The sequence below is a fragment of the Acinonyx jubatus genome, chromosome A3, assembly GCF_027475565.1.
Source record: "Acinonyx jubatus isolate Ajub_Pintada_27869175 chromosome A3, VMU_Ajub_asm_v1.0, whole genome shotgun sequence".
In the NCBI taxonomy this organism is placed as follows: domain Eukaryota; kingdom Metazoa; phylum Chordata; class Mammalia; order Carnivora; family Felidae; genus Acinonyx; species Acinonyx jubatus.
The window spans coordinates 107,546,334-107,558,519 of record NC_069388.1 but is presented as its reverse complement, the minus strand read 5'-3'; the positions used below and the strand labels follow the sequence as shown (position 1 = coordinate 107,558,519).

The 12,186-nt window shown below is 50.2% G+C and overlaps 1 protein-coding gene and 1 long non-coding RNA gene across 7 annotated transcripts; one reads left to right on the top strand and one right to left on the bottom strand.

The window, feature by feature from the left end:
• Positions 1-261: 261 nt before the first annotated feature.
• LOC128311276 (uncharacterized) lies at positions 262-3,149 on the bottom strand. The gene is made up of 2 exons (XR_008289585.1): positions 2,817-3,149; positions 262-2,327 (listed from the first exon to the last, which is right to left on the bottom strand). It is a non-coding gene; the product is annotated as an uncharacterized LOC128311276 (long non-coding RNA).
• Positions 1,629-10,417, top strand: LOC113592489 (uncharacterized). Of its 6 annotated transcripts, none has more exons than XR_008289584.1 (4): positions 1,629-1,960; positions 2,529-2,799; positions 5,526-5,631; positions 6,108-8,874. XR_008289584.1 is itself a non-coding variant. In XM_027033574.2 (3 exons), the coding sequence occupies exons 1-3, from the start codon at positions 1,824-1,826 to the stop codon at positions 3,499-3,501; spliced, it is 897 nt and encodes a 298-aa protein (XP_026889375.1). In that variant the 5' UTR covers positions 1,630-1,823; the 3' UTR covers positions 3,502-3,566. The 6 variants fall into 6 exon arrangements, 3 of the variants coding, with proteins under 3 accessions (XP_026889375.1, XP_026889374.1, XP_026889376.1); XR_008289582.1 differs by lacking the exon at positions 6,108-8,874 and adding an exon at positions 10,321-10,417 and having other exon boundaries at positions 1,632-1,960; XR_008289583.1 differs by having other exon boundaries at positions 1,632-1,960; positions 7,106-8,874.
• The last annotated feature ends 1,769 nt before the right edge of the window (positions 10,418-12,186 follow it).

Sequence of the window (12,186 nt, the reverse complement as noted above, 5' to 3'; positions counted from 1 at the left end):
AACAGGGAATAATCTGAAGGCCATTCTCACTCCAGAGCCCCATGCAGCCTGCTGAGGCCCTCACGGGCCCACGTTGCAGCATGACTCCCCCCCTCTGGCCACTCCTGCTTCCTTCCCCTCCCTTCAACAGGTGTTTGTTCCAAAAACAAACTCCCAAATAAACATCCGGCATCTGAAACTTCATCTCACAGTCTGCCTCACTGGGAAACCAAGCCACAAGAGCCATTAAAGGAAAGCCAATCATCCTCCAAGCATCTAAGGTGGTTTTGCATGAATTTGTGGAGCCCCTGCTGGGTTGTGGAAGATCAGAATCTAACGTTCTCCAGCATCGATTGTATAGCTCGGAACTGTGTACCACAACTTGATTAGGCTGTAGCACTGGAATAGGCTTTTATGGAAACTCCCGTATGAGGATACTATTAGTACTTAATAGCTTGCTGTTGTGGTATGTATTTTCTATTTTTGCTATTTGAGGTTTTTTTGGTTGTTGTTATGTTTTGTCTCCCGTTGGTGAAACCGAGGTACAAAATGGTGGCAACTTGCCCGAGATTGGAAGAGGTAGTGCCAGAACTCAAGTGCAGGCCTCCTAATCATCCAGTGTTGAGTGACATAGTATAGTGGGTAGGAGGTGGTAACTGGGATGGATGGGGCTTCCTTTGCTTTCCACGAGGAAAAGATGTCAAAAAGCTTGCGGTCAGCAGTTCATAAAAGGACTCACCCTTGTGTCATCCAGTTATATCATCACTTCTTGTTTTCCTTGCAAATTTCGTTGGAACAATTTGGTGGGGTTAACCTTGGTCATGAGATTGGTTGCCTGGGGACAATGCACCGAGTGCAAAGGGGAGCACGCATCAGTAAGCCTGAGCCTCAAGCCTCAAGCCTCAAGGTGAGCTCCTTGAGGGAAGGCCCCATGTCCTTCAGCCTTGTGTTTCCCCACCATCTAGCCAGGGCAGAGCATGGAGTTAGTGTTGGATAAATAAATGTCTGCTTGGATAGGCAGTGGATAGCAGCGACTACTACCTGCCTTCGAACCTACTGAATGTTGACTCAAAAGAGGCAAAACAATTGCATTTTACTATCGACTTAAAACTTTCCAAGCACAGACCCTGAGATGCTCAGCCCTCCTGACCCCGAGAGACCCATGACACTCCTGCCTATGTCGCCCAGCCCTTCCCGCTGCTCTTCTGACCGTGACAATCCATGCCACTCAATTCAGCACTGGATTACAGAGTGCCTTACCCTGCTTAAGTCAGCACACGAGTCTCATGCCCGGGGTAGGGCGGCCCCCAGGAGCTCAGTTGGCTTGCTGTGGGTTACAGAGCTCTTACCCATCCCGTGCTTCCTGCCCAGGAGGTGGGAGCAGCCGGGTGCTGCCCTCCAGGATCTCAGCCAGCTTTCCTTGGCAAGAGCCATGCCTATTGTTGGAGCTGCTGAGCTGCTCATGGGCAGGAGCCAGGGACGGAGCTCCCGAGGCTCACGTTGGACGCCACACGCACAAGGTCACAGGGTCAATCCTAGAGTCAACCCACGGCTCAGACCCCCAGGTTGCCTTTTCACTTTTATCATTTTCACCTGAACCCTCATTATGCAAATGCAGTAGCATCTAGTCAATTCATGGGCCAACAGACTGTAAAAGGAAGGGAAAGAAATACTGGCTAGTGCAGTGGAGCAGAAGGCCAGGAACGGTGTTTCGGCTCCTGGGTTGTCCAACACATGCAGCTCCTGTGACACCTCCAGGACACGTGGCAGGGTAGGATGGCGGGCAGCCTATCTGAGGGCGGAGGCACAGAGAAAAACAGTCGCCTTGGGTCTAGGGAGGGCAGATGGCAGAGGCAGGAGAGCAGAAGCATTTCCTCCTTCAGTGTCCGAGACGGAAAAGCAAATCTGCTGGACAAAAAGAACCTCCACGTTTTATGTGTTCTGTTGTCAGGCGCTTCACGGCGACAGAGCGATGTCGAAGGTGAGTCAGGTGCTGTAGCTGGAAGGTCGTGACGGCCAGTCAGCAAAGCCTTCCTTCCACTGCCCGCGTGGCCCCACTGACCCCTCTTCCGCTTCCTCCTCCCCTCCCTGTCGGCCAATATTCTCATCCCTGGTCCTCAGCCCGCTGCTGGGCGTGGACGCTGTGGGGATACTTTATGGACAAGTTTTTACTCTCCCTGGAGCAGGGAGAGGTCCGGGTAAGTTCAGTGACTTGGCCAAGGGGCTGTGGTCAGGGAGTAAGAAGTCTGCCCCCGACAGCCACCTGAGCCATCAGGAGGCTTTTAGACACAGCGAGCGCTGCTGTGCCCTCTTGGGCCCGATGGTCTAGGAAAGTTCAAACTCATTTCCTGAAATAAGGATGACATTTAGTAAGGCAGTCTGGAAGCTGAAAACAAGTGGTCAGAGCCTCCCCTCCTCCCGACCGGTCCACAGGGCGTCTGCCAAAGCCTGGTGCCCTACAGAGAATAGGACAAGAACACAGCCCACAGGAAAACTGCTCTGCTCGTCTCCCCACTTTGCCCTGTTCTCTTCCCTTCCTCTGTCCCAAGCCCCCGGACCTGCCAGGCCCACAGGAGGTCACAGAATATTTTTGATCATGGTCCTGGCAGTGGGAGTGATAGGCTGTCCGAGGAGCACCCGGGAGACCAGCTGGATGCAAGCATGAGCACCATGGAGCTGCCTGGAGGCCAGCTTCTCACACCCATGCTGTCTTCTGGATTGTGGCACGTCCCTCCTATCGGGTCTGCTGGCCACCGCTCCCACCTCCTCCGACCCAGTCTCCACTCCAGCCAGAAAGGAGCATTGCCAGGCACACACCCAGTAAGCTTGCTACTCACTTGCAATCTGTGGTGGGTTTCCCAAAGCCCTCTGACTTAGCCTGAACCCCAACCTGACTTTGAGATCCTCACGCTCAATCCCCTGGCTCTCTCGGATGTTCCTTCCCGCTGCTGCACCTCACGCTCCACGCTCCAGACTCCCCCACTTCAGAGAATCCATCATTCGTCCTCCTGCCTTCCAGAAATTGCTTTGAACTCAATGTCACTCTGCTCAGAACACCCTCACCCAGCAACTCCCCCTTGCCCCCACCGGCCTGCAGGTCTGTGCCTGTCCTCTCCCGTCCCACCCCCTAAGCCAAGTGAGGCTAAGTGTCCTTCCCACGGCAGGCTGGGCCCCCCACCCCCACCCCGGAGCCCTCCCCACAACGTAGGCCAAGCTCCTAATGTTGGTCTCTGTTCCCAGCTAGACAGAACCTCCACAAAGCACAGTGGTGGTTTTCGTATCACTAGCCTGGTGCTGACGCCCCAGACCAGGCCTGCCCGTCTTTTGCTCACTCCAAGTCTCCCTCCAGCCATTAGCGGGGGCAAGGGAGAGGCTCTGGGACTTGGTGCCAGGATCCTAGCGCTGCTCGGTACTCCCCTCACTCCGTACCTTCAGGCAGGTCACTGTCCCTCTGGCCCTCAGTTTCTCTACCTGCTCTTCTCTTCCCACAAGCTCAGAAGTAAAGCGACCAAAGCAGCTTGATTGACTGACTCCCATTTTTTTTTCTTTAAGTTGACTTATTTATTTTCAGAGAGAGAGAGAGAGAGAGAGAGAGAGGAGAGCAGAGAGAGAATCTCAAGCAGGCCCCCCGCTGCCAGCGCAGAGCCCAACACGGGGCTCGAACTCACAACCGGTGAGACCGTGATCGGGGCAGAAGTCAAGTGACTGACTGACTCCCTTCGAAAATGTTATTTTAGTGTAGTAACATGGTATCTACCACCTTAACAGATGTCCAAGTGCACAATACAGTGTTGTTGACTCTAGGTGCAGTATTCTGTGGTTGACTCCATTTTGGCGTGGGCTGGGGAGAGCTGGACTGCTGACAGTCCCCTGCCCACTGCCTGCCTTCCAGTGTCCCGGCCTGGGCAGCTGTGTCACAGGAGGCAGGGGTCTGGTGGGTGGGTTTGCAGTGGTTCAATCAAGGGAGAAAATGTGTGCCGAAACACAGACAGGGTCACCCAGAGAGGTGGGCTGGGGCCAGGGAAGTTTGCCCAGATTCTTCAGAGACGTGCTCCTTACCTCAGAGAAACAATTCGCCATTTCTCAGGGACCCAAGGAGGCAGAGTCAGAAACTGTGCCCCACACACACAAACAGCCTCACAGAGCCTGGGGGCCAAGGCAGGGATCTTAGCAGGGACACAAAGCAAGACACTAAGGTGGCAGAAGAGATGAGACATTTTGCCTGGGGGCCTGTGATCCAACAAATTGCATCTTTCCCGTCTGGCTTCAGGACAGACAGAGCGTTGGCCTGCTTCCTGCCCGCTACCCCTCCAAAGGCCAGCACCTGTTTGGCTTTGAGCCGCTACGTAAAAAACACGTATTTGCCTGATTTAACAGCCAATGATAGATTCATGAATCAAAACTCCACTTTATTTTTCTTTAAGTTTATTCATTTATTTTGAGACACACTGAGACAGAGTGAGCGGGGGAGGGGTAAAGAGAGTGGGGGAGAGAGCGCGAGAGAGAATCCCAAGCAGGCCCCGCACCATCAGCACAGAGCCCAGTGTGGGGCTCGAACCCACAAAACCGTGAGATCATGACCTGAGCCGAAACCGAGAGTCAGACACTGGACCGACTGAGCCACACTGGTGCCCCTCAAAACTTCACTTTAAATTCTACCACAAATGATAATCGTTGGCAGCCTGAATCCCTGACACCAGACAAAAGTCAAACCCGTTTTAATTTGCTCATGGCACTGATAAGTTAAAAGAAACTCATCTTCTAACACAGACTATGAGATGGAATTAGAATTCATGAAGCCACACGTGTTCTTGCCTGATGCTTTTGATAAAGACAAATACACTCCTTGTCAGAAGTTAAACAAAACGAGTTTTAGGGACGACAAGTTCCCTCTGCCTTTGAGGAGGGGGTGATCAGAGTGCTGCCAGAGAGAGAGAGCCTGTGGCCCTTCCTTTGCAGGCTATGGGGCAAGATTAGCTCAGCCCCTCTTTGGGACATGCCTCTTTCTCCTCCTGCATTCCCGGATTTCCAGGCTAGTTGGGCTTCCTAATTTGGAAGTCACCACAGAGCAAACGCTGACAGCACTTGAGTGTCCTGCTGTGAACTCCCTGAGAGGCAGTGGCCCTGGTTACATAACACGTACCTCGGTTAACCCCTCCAAATGCCTCTCAAGGTTCCCAAGTGGAGTGGAGATGAGGCTCCAGACCCCCATGCACTGAAGCTGTGACATCCGCATGCAGCCTTTCTGTTGCATAGACATTCCTCCCAGTCCTGCTCTCTTCCTGCTCTTTCCACTTTCCCCACCTCCTCACCCAGAGGTGGGCCTAGAATCTCACTCCGGGCCAGCCCTCGAAGGCAAGGACCTCATGGTCTTTGCATCCACGCTAATACTCAACACACTGTTGGGCTCATCAAGGTCGACACGCAGGCACTGAGTGAAGACAGAGGGCGAGCAAAAGAGAGACAGGGAGGTGGAGGAGAGCTGAAGAAAGGAACTATGTGATTCATCCCGTGTTCATTTTGAACCTTTCTGGGGGTTCTTGCAGGTGAGCCCAGGTGGATAAGTGTCCACGGAGGGGTGACGAGTAATGTCCCCAGCGCCTGCGTGGGGGTCTGACCCCATCAATCAAACGCCTCCCCCAGACACGGCAGGTGAGTGGTGGGGTTGCTGGTCACAGCAGACATTATCCAAAATTTACTTTTGTATTTACTTATAAATACAGTCTTAACATTAATGTGAATTTTAAATAAGAATATAAATCATTCCTGGTCCCCCAAACACAACAGATTTTACTCTAGCCTATTCCTTCTGGTTGGCTTTAAGTGTTTTATTTTGGGATTGGACCAAGGGCAGCAAATTCCTATGTGGCCAGTATATGCTTGTGCGTTATAATTTTCTACCCCTTCCAGCTGGAGAGCTCCTTGGGGGCGGGGATGTGACTTTCATTTTGGTGTCTTAGCATTTAGCCCAGTGCTCCATACTTAGTAGGTGCTCACTAAACACTTGTTAAATGAATGAATGCATTGCCTCGACACCAGGACCTTGCCAGAAGTGTACATTTAAACCGGGAGGGGAGCAACTTATCATTATTTTAATCGTGAATAAATTCAATATTCTCTGAAAACAGGAAGCACGGCCAGCGTAGAGAGTCAGAATGTCACCCAGAGGCACCAAGGTCAAAGTTACAAGGGAACACGGTGTCTCAAATCTTCTGGGAGGAAGGACAGGAATGGGAAAATGAAGCTGACGACCTGAACACTCAAAAGCAGGACAGAGACAGGGGGAAAGAATGGGCTGGGGCAGGGGGTTGAGAACTGGGTCTGTGAGCTGACCGGGTCTGCCAGGGACTTTGTAGCATTGGTACCCCGCATCCATTGTGGGGGGTAAGTGTGGAGGTTTCTAGGAAGCACACCAGGCTGAAGACTACCTGATGCTCACACATCTTAAGCTGCTTAGGTAGAAATTCTGCTTTGGAGGGTCTAGTCAGAGTGACTGGTAGGGAAGTTATTCTCGAGGTAAGAGTGGCAGTGACCATGTGATCATCGCATTATTACTTCCGTATTATGCACAAGAAAATCTTTCAACCAAGGTAATGGAATTTCTGTCCCTTTCCAGAGATTGGATCAACTATGGTTCTCTCCTATTATCACTTATATTGTCTGTTTTCAAGTACATCCTTACGTTTATACACACCGTATGGTGTGTTTAATTCACACTTGAAATCTAAATGTCTTGGCTGAACTTTCGGAAAATGCTAAGAAGGGCTCTATTTAACACCCAGTATTATGCACAGAATAACCGTTTCTTTAGTGATAGGATGGTCTTCTTTTCTGGTAGATGTGACCCTCCTCCAGAAGGCCAGGGCCACTTGCATGGCATGGGAGTGGTTCCTGGATAAGGCACCTGGGCTTTGAGCTGTCACGTGGCCTCAGCTGGCCTGCAGAGCGGTGCTATCTGTCCCTCAGTTGGGCAAACAGAGTTAATGCTTAGCTTCCAGTTCTGAGTTTCTCTAGTAATCCTTGACCAAGTCTGGATTTGGGAGTTCTGGGATTCTGTTAAGTCTTGTTTTTTGGTTTTTTTTTTAAAATAACTACCTGTTATCATGCTATAAAAACTTCTTTACAGGGTCAGGTAATCTATCTGCGAAGACATACAGAGTAGGAGTCAGTCCCACATGATGGATAAAGTGGATGTGAATTTCCAGATTGTAAATGAGTTAGGTAATGACACTCAAGAAGCCATAAATATCTGTGGGTTCATAACAAAGTGCACATTTTGGAAGTGCTTCCAACAAACCAACCTCGCTCGAATCTCATCCATCTCCTAGAACCCTCCTATCCCATCAGCCTAATCCTATGGAATACTTGTTCCTAATATCTCTCATGTCCTTCACTTGCTTGGCCTCCTGCCGTTATTCCAGCTCAAGTCCTTACCACAACACCCCTGGATTATTGCAATGGCCTCCTCATCGCTCTACCTGTCCCCAGTTTCTGATCCATTCTCCACACGGCCACCGGGCTCAGGGCTTGACTTTCCTCCACGTAACCACTTTCGACACGCTCCACCTCGACTCAGAAATTTCTGACTATTTCCTATTGCCTTCTGAGTGAAGGCGAGATCCATAGTCTGGTAGTCAAGGTCCTATAGGTTCCAGCCGACCTATCTAAACTTCTCTCTTTCTTGAGGTGCCTAGGTGGCTCAGTCGGTTAGGCGACTGCCTTCAGCCCAGGTCATGATCTCCCAGATCGGGAGTTCGAGCCCCGCGTCGGGCTCTGTGCTCACAGCTCGGAGCCTGGAGCCTGCTTCGGATTCTGTGCCTCCCCCTCTCTCTACCCCTCCCCTGCTCATGCTCTGTGTCTGTCTCTCAATAATAAATAAACGTTTTAAAAAATTTTTTTAACTTTTCTCTTTCTCTATGGCTGAAAGCACCAGCCAGGAGGAGGTGCTCACTGTCTCCCCCTAGCAAATCTGTGCCTTTCTGCACTTTGTTCCCTGGGCCACCCTCCACCCAGATTGTCCCTAGAAGGCCTTCTCCCTTCCCCTCTGCCTGTACAAACCCAAACTTCCTACAAGGGCTCCATCTCCTAAAGTTTTCTGCCATCTCTCTAGTCCATCTTGATCTAACTGAGTGGCTTTCTTGTATTATCCTATTTAAATATAAGTTTCCTGGAGACGCAGAGTAACTTGAGTCAAAGGGGGAAAAAAGAGGAATTTCAGCTACCAAGACCTATGGTGGCAGAACTACTTTGGGTCAGAGGGCCTTATAGATGACCACACGCACTCACCCCTGGCTCTGTGTCTCCACGGCCCCATCTCAGAAAGGTGGCAAGGAAGCTCGTGTTGGCTCTTGCAATCAACCCAGGGCTGGGATGGCCACCCAGGCCCTACACGGTGAAGACTGTGTGCACACTTGCACTCTCCTTGGCCACACTCCACTCGACAATTTAAAAACTACATGTTGTTCCTTGCTCGTTTTGAGGCAAAAGAGGAAGAAGGGGATGGGAGCAGATCAAAAAGGAGGTGTCGGTTTTGACTCCCTTCTATTCCAGCATATCTGTGAAAGTCACTTAGGAAGACAGAACCCACTCTAGATATTTCAACCAGGGAATTGGTTCACGGGTCACAGAGATATTCACGGTTGCAATAACCCGTGACCGGTGCTGGGACTGGAGAATCAGCAGGAGAGGGGGCATAACCAGGCCAGAAACCAGGGCTCCCTCCCCCTGGGCAGGGGCTGCTTGCTGGGAGCTGGGACCATGGAGGGAGGGGCTTCCCTGTAGGGCCCGGAGCCCAAGAGGAAACACAGCCCACGCCAGTGATGCCACAGGGAGGGGAAGAAGGTGAGAAATAACCTCGAGTCGCCCTTCCTTCCACCCCCAGTACTCTGCCAGTGCCTCCACTGGTGGATGCTGCCTACTGGCTGGCGGGCTGGGAAGCCTGGGAAGAGTTGGGATGGATCTGAGAGGACGCTGGCCCCTCCCAGATCTCACCCCTCCTTGCACCTGTCAGACCCGCCTCCCTTCCCCGAGTTGGGGCCAGATGATCACCAGACATCTCTTTGATGCCCTCATGCCCTGTCCTCTGCCGCCCCAGCCCTGACCATGCCACCCTGGTCCCGTCTGCACTCCCTCCAGAGCTGCTGAGCCCTGATGGAAGACAACCACAGAGCAGAGCTTCCCCGAAGCCACCAGACATGGATCGGATTGTTGAAACTCTATGTGAACCTCAAGGCTGTGGGAGGATCCTTTGCACCGCTTTGGCTGATTTCCAGCTTCTCTGGTCTTGGCTCTAAAGCCCCTGAGCGAACCTGACTCCTGCAGGCTTTCTTCACACTTTCCTGAGACACCCGACGCCTTTAGGCGGGACCTTTCTCAATGTCTGTCCCGTGGACTTAACCTTCATCCTGCTTTCCCTTGTACCCATGCCGGTCTCTGAGAAAGGAGCACTGGTCTTTCTTGGCCCGTGCTCTTGACCCTGTTTCCTCCTGTCTCCTCTGTCACTTGACCGAAGTCCTTGTCCCTTCTATTTTTCTGCTTTACAGCTTCCCTCTCCCTTGGCTTCCTTCTCTCTGCCTGTAAGTGAGCATAGTTAACAGCCATGAAAAGTCCTTTTACCCCTTTTATCCCTTTAGGCCAGTTTTCCAACTTTCTCTTTACCTTCAAATTTATTGAAAGAGCAAGGTTAACCCATGATCTGTTTTTCATGACTTGCTGACTGTCCGTTCCCGTGGCTTGTAACTGTCTTTCTCCTCTGACTGTCCCAGCAGCACTGGACTCCACTGACAATCCCCCGTAGTCCCACCCCTTTCCACAATCCCTTCCCCCTGATTTCTCTGAAGCTGCTCCCCCTTTGCGGTCCTCTCACAAGTTTCTCTCACTCCTCCTGTACAAATGTGTGGGTGCTTCCCTGGTCTCTGCCCTCAGTTCCCATCACACTCCTCCAGCGGCCAGGGTTAGGGTTAGGGTTAGTCTGTAGGTGGTCTCCAAATCGGTCTCTTGGGTCCAGATCTCTGGAATGTAAGCTTGTACCAATTATTCAACTGTCTCTGGCAATCTGAATATCTTCTGCTGCCATAAACTCACTACGTCCCAAACTACATTTGTTTCTTCCTATAATCCCTCAATCAGCTCCTACCACCGACTTTATGCTTTTCTCAACATCCTGCCTCAACCCTCTAATGAGGCCTTGACTTTCCCCTCCCCACATCCAATCCATCACCAAGCCAAGGGAATCCCATGCTCCTTTCATGTCTCCATCCACCTCAGCTTTGAACAAGCCCTTATATATTAAATATTAATATTATATATCAATCTATATAATTAATCTATATCTATATCTAGAGACATTTCACACCCATGAGCATATCTGAAGATAGATTGTGTGTTGAGCCATCCAGAAGACCACAGTGAAATCATAGGAGCACCACTGGGTATTTTATTTTATTTTATTTTTTAACATTTATTTATTATTTTTGAGACAGAGAGAGACAGAGCATGAACGGGGGAGAGGCAGAGAGAGAGGGAGACACAGAATCAGAAGCAGGCTCCAGGCTCTGAGCCATCAGCCCAGAGCCCCACGCGGGGCTCGAACTCACGGACCGCGAGATCGTGACCTGAGCCGAAGTCGGACGCTCAACCGACTGAGCCACCCAGGCGCCCCAACACTGGGTATTTTAAACGTCCAAGAGACACCACATAATCTACTACTTTGAAGTTATGTGGACCCAACCACTGAAAAACAAAACTATTAGGTATTTGGTTTTGTCTCAGGACACTGAAAACTTCACTGAGACACTGAGAGCACTCTGAGCTGGGAGAACTTCTAAAACTCTAGCACACAGGGTTTCAAAGGAGAACGTATTGACCACCCATGTGCCTGCAAAACAGCACAAGGCAGGGAGAATGTAACCATTGTTTGAATGAGGCAAGGAGAGGAATCAAGATGGCGACACAGGAGACTTTACAACCTCTATCTGAGGTTCCGGTTTCTAATCTGCGGGCATCTAGGGGCTAGCTACGATCCTCAGTGGAACCCAGGGATGCCATTGGGCATTTCCACCACCTTCTCCCTCTGTTCATCCCAGCTATAACAACCAGATCATCACCATCTCTCTGGGAAGAGCTTGTACACACGCCTGGTGCCCCAGTTTCTGTGGCTGCTATTCGGGGATACTATACTGTATAAGTATAATTTGCTGAGAGTGTTGAACTTAAGCGTGTTCACCAAAAAAGAAAAAAAAAAAAAAAAAAAAAAGGAGAGGCGCCTGGGTGGCTCAGTCGGTTAAGCGTCCGACTTCGGTTCAGGTCACGATCTCGCGGTTTGTGAGTTCAAGCCCCGCGTCGGGCTCTATGCTGACAGCTCAGAGCCTGGAGCCTGCTTCCATTCTGTCTCACCCTCTCTCTCTGCCACTCCCCTGCTTGTGCTCTGTCTCTGTCTCAAAAATAAATAAAACATTTTAAAAAATTAAAAACAAAGAAAAAGGAAATACATGAGGTGACTGGTCTGTTAATTAACCTGATGGTGGGAAACCTTTTACGATGTGTATGTATATCAAATATCAGATTGTGTATTTTTTTAAGTTTATTTTTGAGAGACAGAGAGAGTGAGTGCAGGTGCATGTGTGATTGGGGGGGGGGGGGGGGGGTGGAGCGGGTAGAGAGAGAGGGAGACAGAGAAACCCAAGCAGGCTCCATGCTGTCAATGCAGAGTTCTACCCGAGGCTCAAACTCACACACAGCAAGATCATGACCAGAGCAGAAATCAAGAGTTGGATGCTTAACCGACTGAGCCACCCAGGTGCCCTGCAGATTGTATATTTTAAAAGATTACAGCTTTACTTATTAATTATACCTCAATAAAGTTGAAAAATAAAATAAAATAAATAAAACAAAAATAAATGCAGTTTAAGCCCACTGAAACTTCGACCCTCGTTATATCCTCCCTCCTTTTTCTGTTCCCCCTTCCCAGAAGTAACTATTAGCCTGAATTTTTGCATTTGCAATTTCCTGGCTTTTCTTTGTAGTTTTTATTGCAGATGATCGTGTTTTTAAAGCATATGTGTGTGTTGTTTAGATTTGTATGTCAATCTTTAGCACATTTTCCACCAAATGCTGACTGACCCCTGGCTAATTTCCCACCTCTTGATTTATCCTACTGCCATTCTACACACTTCTTTTCTTTAGTCTCTGATCAGGTCATGTCCCTGC